The 8,914-nt window shown below is 61.8% G+C and overlaps 1 protein-coding gene across 1 annotated transcript in view; it reads left to right on the top strand.

Moving 5' to 3' along the window:
- The window catches only part of ARHGAP8 (Rho GTPase activating protein 8), a 43,758-nt gene that overhangs the window by 22,413 nt on the left and 12,431 nt on the right, over positions 1–8,914 (top strand). Inside the window, exons 8-11 of the mRNA XM_029954088.1 lie at positions 1,715–1,792; positions 2,491–2,619; positions 6,051–6,196; positions 8,666–8,821. Of these exons, the coding sequence (XP_029809948.1) occupies positions 1,715–1,792; positions 2,491–2,619; positions 6,051–6,196; positions 8,666–8,821 (509 nt within the window). The remainder of the gene's footprint in view (positions 1–1,714; positions 1,793–2,490; positions 2,620–6,050; positions 6,197–8,665; positions 8,822–8,914) is intronic.

Below are 8,914 nucleotides of genomic sequence, written 5' to 3'. Positions count from 1 at the left end.
GATTGTCGTTTGGAACAGTCTTGACTTTGGCGTGAAGTCACAGCGCTGCCTGATCTGTTAACGCATTTTAAGGGCAGAGGAAGACAGTGCGTGAGACCAGGTGCCCGAAGCCGGGAGGCGGCCGCGCCGTTTAACGTATCAGTGCTTTTCTTTATGAAAAAACAAAATGAAATCCCAGCTCCAAGCGGGGACTCAGTGTGTACCTGTTGAATGAATACATGGTCAAACACCATCACCTTGGGCACCTCCCGGTGTCCAGCCCTGGGGTTGCCATGGTGACGGCACCGCCCAGCCTGGGGGCTCAAGGTCGAACCCAGAAGACTCCGTTAGGATTTCCTCTGTAAAGTGGGTTCCGCAGGTCAGAAGTCTGGGCACCTGGAGGCCAGGCAGCTCAGGGTCTCACAGAGCGGAACTCCAGGCACCCGCCAGGCTGCATTCCTTCTGGGGGCTCCCAGGAGGAGCCCACTTCCACTCGCATTCGGATTGTTGGCCAAGTTCAACTCTGCAGAGAAGCCTGTGTTTCCCTGGTGGCTGTCGGCCAGGGGCCTCCTCCTCTCCTGGAGGCCGCGCACTTTCCCTTCCGTGTGGCGCCCCCACCAATGTCGAGGCCAACCTCTGGGCTCCAAATCTCTGTAGCCAGGGAGAACCCGGTCCCTTATAAAGAATCTTGCCTGATTAGGTCAGGCCCACCGAAGATCATCTCCGTATCTTAGGGTCAGTGGCCAAGGACCTGAGTTCTGTTTGTAGAGTCCTTCACTGTGGCCCTGGATCATGTTTGACTGAGTTCTGGGCGGCGTGAGTGTGCACCGCAGGGCCCAGGGATTTCGGAGCGATCCCAGAAATGTTCCCACTATAGCCTGTCCTGAGGAAAGACAGGGCCAGCCACTCATGCAGTGGGGACAGCGTGTGCAAAGGCCGGGAGGAGTGAGGAGCAGGGGGCAGACTGGGGGCTGGAGGAGGGGGCGGAGGGGCAGTGGGGCAGGAGAGGCCGGGCGGTAAAGGCCCGTGGGCGGTGCACCTGGAAGACTGGGAACACCCCGGGCGCAGGCTGCTCAGACCTGGATGGACTGGCTGCGCAGCTCGCCCAGGAGCAGGGCAGAGAGGAGACTGGGCAGGGAGCCCAGGGCTGGCCCGTAAGACCCGGAAGTGCTCTGCATTCGCAGCGTCCAGAACGGTAGTTTCTAGCTGCTCGCCCAGTAGGGCACATTCAAGGCGTCTCCTACATCAGGTGACCGGATTTTTAGTTTTATTTAATTTTTACTAATTAAACGTCAGCTTACATCACGACGTATGGCCAGTGGCTACCACACCGGATGGGCCAGCCGTGTCAATGCAGCTGCAGGCGTAAGGGGCGTGTGGAGGCCGCCCGGGTGCTGGGACACATGCCGAATCTCATCCCATTGATCCTCTCTGCAGCCCTCAGAGCTCAGAGAGGCTGCGTGCTTTTGCTGAGGATGAGCACAGATTGGGGCTGGACCCTGGATCTGACTTGATGCTCCCTTCCCGGGGGCCCTAGAAGTAGGCAGTCAGGTGGGGTCGGGAGTTTGGAAGTTTGAGGGATAAAGGTGGTGGGCGTCAGGGGGGATGAACCAAGCTGGAGAGCATTCCCTGCCCGCCCCAGGAGGGTGATGCGAGGGCAGGAGGAGTCATGGAATGTTCCAGAAACCCCATGTGCTAGACCTGTGAGGTGTCTGGAAGCTCTTTCTCCCCTTAGGACTCCGCACGGAGGGCCTGTTCCGGAGATCAGCCAGTGTCCACACCATCCGTGAGGTTCAGCGGCTGTACAATCAAGGTGAGTCTGTCCCCACAGGGACCCCCTCACCCTGAGCCTCCCACCTGCCAGGCCTGTGCAGCTCCCAGACCCAAGGGCATGTGGCTCCCGCAGCCCACCCGACCCCCAGCAGAACCCAGGACCTGGCAGGTGCCCAGGCAAGGCCTGCGCCCGGAGCCCCGGCCCAGCAGGTGGCCACACGCTGCCTTTCAGCCGCCAGGGCTTCTCCACCCATTCCAGGCAAATGGGTGATTTGAAGGGTAGGGACCGTTCCCCGGAGTGGGCAGCCCCCCGAGCGGGCCCAGCCCCGCTTTCTCGGCTGCCTGTGGAGACGCCCGCAGGCGGAGGCCGTGTCGGAGCTGAGCACCCTGTGGGGACCCTGATGCGGCAGCGAGCGCACTGCGCTCCCACTTGCCTCCCCCATCCCTCAGCCTCGTGTGGCTCGCCCGTTGGGCGACAGGGCTGGCTTGGGGCCCCCTCCGGCCCACGCACCGATCACCTGCTCCGAGGTGGGGGCGAACTGGCCGCACGCCCCGGACGCGGCCAGGCACCCCGCAGAGCTAAGGAGGACGCTCGTGGCACCCCGGGTCCAGCGGGTGACAGGGTCACGCCTGGCGAAAGGTCTCCCCCTCGGGAGTTCTAGAGCCATTTGCGTCAGAGCCTATCACACAGCGGGATTCCACAGCCCCGAACTCCGACACGCGGCATTCTGTGTTCAGGGAAACCCGTGAACTTTGATGACTACGGGGACGTCCACGTCCCGGCCGTGATCCTGAAGACCTTCCTGCGGGAGCTGCCACAGCCGCTGCTGACCTTCACGGCCTACGAGCAGATCCTCGAGATCACTGGTGCGTGCCCGGTGGGGGGGTGGGGGCTGCAGCCTCCTCTCGCCCCTGTCCGGCCCTGTGGACAAGAGTCCAGGCCGCCACGGCCCGCGGGTGGGGTCAGGCTGGCATGGGCAGAGGGCATCTCTGGGTCCAGGGCACACCGCCTGGTCCAAGGACCGCCTCCATGCTCTGGGGGAGCTCCCCACCTCCAGTACCTCAGCTTCTGTGTCTAGAAGGGGGGTGCAGGCTGGTGGGGGGCAGAGACCCCAAACCCCCTCTTAGAGCAGTTGCTGTAGAAAGCTTGCAGTTGGAGATCCCTCCTCTGCCCTTTGGGATGTGAATCTTCCACACCCAGAGCCGTGGCGGGGGCCGCAGAGCGGTGGCGGGGACCCCAGAGCCGGCTCAGAGATGCAGACACTCGAGGACACCCCAGGGTCCCGGCAGGGTCAGGGCCTAACCAGCCTGCCCTGCCAACCCCGTCCCAGGACACTTGTGAACACAGTGGGACAGCCCAGTCACATGAGCTCCCCCTGCCCCGACTCTGCTCAGGCCCCCGCCAGCCCCTGCCCCTCCCTGTGCCCTCACTCTCCCCCTAGATCACTAGTTACCTCTGCAGTTCGGACCCAGCCGGGCCCACGTCCCTAATGCAAGGTTCTTGGTGAACACGCGTGTTCCCCTCCGGCTCCAGCAGCTGCGCGCCAGGGCCCGGGCGGGCAGTGGAGGACAGGAGGGCGGGAGCACCCGGGCTGGCTGGGGGGACGGCGTGTCGTGGAAGCTGGTGTGGCAGGATGACACCTGGCAGCGTGTGTGGCCAGAAGGGAAGCAGGAGGACGAGCAGAGGCGAAGGCTTGGCAGGTGTCTGAGGTTCCCAGCGTCCCCAGGCATCCAGACCCCCAGAGGGCGCGTTCAGACACGGGCCGCTGGGCCCTGCCCCGGAGTTTCAGACCCCGTAGGTCTGGGCAGTGGCCCAAGAATCCTCATGTCTAACCGGGTGCTGGGAGATGCTGACGGTCCGGGTTTTGTGCCAGGGATCGCCTGGCATGGTGGGGCAGAGATCTGGCCACGGAAAGTGCAGTGTCTTCAGGGCAGAGCTCCCCCTGTGGCCTTTTTGCACCCGGAGTGGGGCGGGGCTGGGCAGCCGCTGAGAATCCTTAAGGATTACATTATAATGGGGCTCCTGGGGGCTCGGGTGAGCATCTGGGTCTTGATTTCGGCTCAGGTCGTGATCTCCCGGTTTGTGAGTTCAAGCCCTGCACCAGCTCTGCAGGGACAGTGCGGAGACTGCTTGGGATTCTCTCCCCATCCCCCTCAAAATAAATAAACTGTAAAATATAAAAATAAATTCTATTTTGATGGAAACAACACCAGCACGTCGTGTAGAAAGGAAAGAAAACCCCCAAAGTCAAGAGAGCAAAGGGTCTGCAGTGAAACGGGAGTCCCTGTCCACCCCCACGGCCCCAGGGGGCGCGGACCCCAGCGGGCACAGACCCCAGCGGGCACAGAGTCCAGGGGGCGTGGACCCCAGCGGGCACAGAGTCCAGGGGGCACGGACCCCAGCGGGCACAGACCCCAGCGGGCACAGAGTCCAGGGGGCGCGGACCCCAGCGGGCACAGAATCCAGGGGGCACGGACCCCAGCGGGCACGGACCCCAGCGGGCACGGAGTCCAGGGGGCACGGACCCCAGGGGGCACGGACCCCGTGAGCACCTGGCCCTCACGCGTGCGGTCTCAGAGCCTGGCTCTCCCGTGTTAACGCCACACATCTCCTGTCTCCCTCCTCGTGTGCACATTCACTCATTCTCTTAACGGTCGTGTGGCGCTCCGCCAGCTTTGTTATTTTACGGGGAAGCGTTGGGAGCTATTTCCACCTCTGTTTTGCTGACTTTAAGGCTCAGACAGTCCGGTGTTCTGGTCCTGAGAACAGAGATCCCACTGAGGCTACAGACCCTGCTTCCGGGGGTGAGGTCTCACCCGGCCTGGCTGCACAGCGACGGGTGTGGGGTCACCAGACTTAGCGACAGAAGATATGGGATGCCCACCTCAGTCTGAATTTCCCATAAAGGGTGAATGTTTGTTTAGTGTAAGTAATATTTGCTGCTTACCTGAGATGCAAATCCAGCGGGGTGTCCCCGCTTCTATCTGGCAGCCTGTTCTCAGGCGGGATGGGTTTCTCCTCCAAGTCATGCAAAAGCAAGGGCCCCCCAGGTGGTGCAAGGGCTTCTAGGTAGGCTGTAGTGTCCAGGGCACAGGGACTGTGGCCGAGACAATGTCCCGGAGCACAGCGAGGAGGTTAGATAGAGCCAAAGAGATCTGGCCCCAAGTCTGGGCTCCACCATCTTTAGCTGTGTGACTTTGGACAAGTCCCTTAGCCTCTCTGAGTTCACTTTCCTATCTGTAAAAAACTGGGGCTGCTTTGGGGATTAAATGTGCATAAAATGCCTGCAGATGGTTCATGGCACACAGTCAGCGCTCTGTGACAGCAGCCTGCTCCCTCTTGCTCGCCAGTGAGTGCTCCTTCTCTGAGGGACCGTAGAGAGCACGGATGGTGGGCCTTGTACCAGGATCTGCTCTGGGACCAAAAATCCTACAAAGAGGAGGTTGAGGCCGGGAAGCTGAGATCCAGGCGCGAGATGGCGGCCTCCAAGCTCGCTGGTTGCTTGGAGACGTTCATGTCACGGGAACTCCTTGTCCATTCGCGTCACCCACAACAGCTTGAGTTCCGGAAAGCTAGGCTTTTACTCAAAGGCCAGCGAGCTGGTTCCTGGTAGGGAGGCCTGTGTCTTGAGCGGTGGCTGTGTTTGGAGAGCATGCAGGGTCACGGAGGCCCCGTGCAAGGCGTAGCTGGGGGGGGTCGCGTGTTGGTGGATTAGGGCGTGAGCGCATGCGCGGGGGGCGAGCACTGGTGAGTAGCTGTGGGTGCGCTTTGACTTGACGTTGGCAGAGGATGGAGGTTTGCGGAACTCGGGGTCTGCGTCTGGGACAGCCTCACCCTCGCCCTTGGTGGGCGTGGGGTCCCGAGCCGCAGGGGATCAAACAGGTTAAGTTAGCCTGGAGCAGGGTCCACAAACTTCTCCTGCTAAGGGCCAGGTGGTAGATGTGTCAGGCTCTGCGGGTCAGTCCGTGTTGCCGCCGCCGGGCTCTGCTGTCACGCTGAAGTAGCCACAGGTGATGTGGACGTGAGTGGGTGTGGCTCTGTACCAATAAAGCTTTATTGGCAAAAATCGGCCATTCAGCTCGCAGGCTGTAGTTTGCCAACCGCCGTCTAGACCACTCCCGTTTACAAAGTGAGTGATTTGGCTTTAAGGACGGACTTTCTGGGAGCTAATGGCGGTGGCGCCATCACCACGAAGGGTACCAAGCTTGTGGAAGGGAGGCCTTCGCTGAGAACAGCCAGGCCCAACCCCAGGGCCGGTGCGTCCTCAGCGTGGCCCTCCTCCGTGTGCCCGTGCCAGCCCCTCGGGAAGGACTCAGGAAGGACCCCTGCGCCCCTGCAGGTGTGGAGAGCAGCCTGCGGGTGACCCGCTGCCGCCAGATCCTGCAGAGCCTCCCAGACCACAACTACACCGTGCTCGGCTACCTCATGGGCTTCCTGCATGAGGTGAGTGGGTGACGCGGGGTCCCAGGGGGAGGCCCCAGTTCCTGCACCCGGTGCCCGCACACCCACACATACCAGGCTCCGGGGTCTCCCCTGGCCTTGGAACGTGACTTCCGGGCCCAAAGGACTTCAGGGCCTGACCAGGCACAGCTCTGTTCCTGCCGGGCAGGGTCACCTGTGCCCGCGGACCCGCACCTGGCTGCCCCTTTTATTTATTTATATATTTTTAATGTTTATTTACTTGTTTTGAGAGAGAGCACAAGCAGGGGAGGGGCAGGGAGAGAAGGGGGGAGAGAATCCCAGGCAGGCTCCGCGCTGTCCTGACGCAGGACTCCATCCTCAGGAACAGCGAGGTCATGACCTGAGCTGAAATGCTTAACTGACCGAGCTCCCCGGGCGCCCCACGAGGGGACCCCTTGGACTGAGGCCCTCTGCTCCCGCACGGGCTGCCTTTGAGGGGAGGGGCTGTGTTCCCGGGCCAGGGCACCGGCCAAGCCCAGTCATGGTGTGAGCAGAGCCAGCAGACAGTTCCTGGGGAGGGACGTGTCCCCGGCTCCGGGTGTGTCCTTGTCCTGGGGCTGCCGCTACCAATCAGCACAGACAGGGCGGCTTCACGCAGTGGAGGGCTATGGTCACAGTCCGGAGGCCGGAGGCCCAGCATCCAGGCGCGGGCAGGGCGGCGCTCCCATGGAGGCCCCGGGAGAGCCCTTCCTACCCCTTCCAGCTCCTGGCGGCTCATATCCCGTGGCTGGTGGCCGCCTCACTCCCATCTCCGTATCCACGTGGCGTTTCCCTTCCATGGGTCCCGTCTCCCTCCACTTTCTCCTACAAGGAAGCTTGTCATGACTTGGGCCACCCGGATAATTCAGAACGATCGCACTTTGAATCCTTAATTACACCTGCAGGGACCGTGTTTCCAAATAGGGTCGTGTCCACAGGTGCCCGGTGTGCGGCTGCCGTTTCACCCCCACGTGGGGTAAGAGAAGGAACGTGAGGGAAACCGCTGCCCCGGCCTCGCTGCCCAGCCCCGGGTGCCATGTCCGCGAGGTCGACGGGGAGGCCTCACCAGGTCCGCACGAGCCTTCCCTGTGCTCCCAGACCCAGATCTGTGTTGTGTGGCCCTTCCAGGGACCGGTCGCTTCTCGGGACCCTTGCAGGCGGCGTGGGGTGCAGGCCCAAGCTTCTAGCCACCCACGGGTGGTGCCACCACGGCAGGGGCCTGTCCCCGGCCTTCAGGGCTCTGTGGCAGGTGTCCTCAGGGGCATGATGACCTGTGGAGGGGAGGGGACCTCCGCGCACAGCCGGCGTCACGTGGACGTCTGTCAACATCATTTCTTGGTTAAAAAAAAAAAAACTATTCCAGGGGCACCTGGCTGCCGCTGCCCATAGAGCAGGGCACTCTTGATCTGGTGGTCGTGAGTCTGAGCCCGTCGGGTGCAGAAATTGCGTTAAGACATTTTTTTAACATTGATATATTTTTGAGAGACTGAGCATGAGTCGGGGAGGGGCAGAGAGAGAGGGAGACACAGAATCGGAAGCAGCTCCAGGTTCTGAGCTGTCAGCACAGCGCCCGATGCGGGGCTCGAATCCATGAACCGTGAGATCATGATCTGAACCAAAGTGGGACACTTAACCGACTGAGCCCTCAACGCGCCCTGAGTTTGCTTTAAAACAATAATGAGCTATTTCATCCCCTTCTCTGTCACTTGATGTTATTTCTCAGAGGCCAAACTAAGTTACTGTCTGAATCTTCATTCTTTCTAGTGGTTTTCACGTGCTGAAGGCGGAGTTACCTCTGTCATCCAAGGCACTGATGTCAATACTGCCCCCGGGCTGGCGCTGTGGGCGCACCTGCGGGGGCCGGGGGCCGGCTGTGTCCCCGAGGCAGGGCTGGCGAGTCTGGCCTTCCTTACTGGGTCCTGCCCCACCCCCAGTGCTCTGCCCTCCCATGACCCCTGAGTTTCTGCTGTGCTCTCTGCTTCTGCTTCGTGGAGGCCCCCAGGACCCTGGAGGCAAGGTGATCAGGCCTTCAGAGGGGCCCGAGCGGCCCCCTGCACCGACTGGCCACACAACTTTGGGAAAGTCCTCTGCACCTTCTGGGCCTCAGTTTCTTGCTCTGAAAAATGGGTGATGCGTCCCACTTCATGGGGTCATAAGTGCCGGAAGGCCAGTTCTCCCCTTCCCTCCCCCCCAGTGCTCCAACAACCCCGACTGTGGATATCAGAGGCGGTGTGGCTGGGTGACACCAGAGGCCATGCTTGCACCCGCTGTGCTGGAGACGCCTGCCCCCGAGGGGACCTCCTGGGTCCTCTGGAGTGGAAGAGAAGGCTGGGGGTGACAGCCAGAGCCAGAGGGTCTCAGAGCATCAAGGCTGACCACTCCTTTTACCGATGGCGAATCCGAGGCCCGGGGCCGGGAGGCGGCCACAGCACAGAACCCACAGTCACTTCCCTTGTCTCGTGTGTCCCCCAGGTGTCCCGGGACAGCATCTTTAACAGAATGACCAGCTCCAACCTGGCGTGTGTCTTCGGGCTGAACTTGATCTGGCCGTCTCGGGGGGCATCTTCCCTGAGCGCCCTCGTGCCCCTGAACGTGTTCACCGAGCTGCTGATCGAGTTCTACGAGAAGGTCTTCACGCCGGAGGCCCGCAGGGAGCGCGGCGCCGGCAGCCCCGAGGCCGGGGGGCGGAGGGGCCCCTGTGCGGGGGCCGGACACCCTGAG

Source organism: Suricata suricatta, chromosome 10 (genome assembly GCF_006229205.1).
Source record: "Suricata suricatta isolate VVHF042 chromosome 10, meerkat_22Aug2017_6uvM2_HiC, whole genome shotgun sequence".
NCBI classification, from domain to species: domain Eukaryota; kingdom Metazoa; phylum Chordata; class Mammalia; order Carnivora; family Herpestidae; genus Suricata; species Suricata suricatta.
Note: the sequence above shows the minus strand (reverse complement) of the source record. Positions and strands in the feature narration are given on the sequence as shown.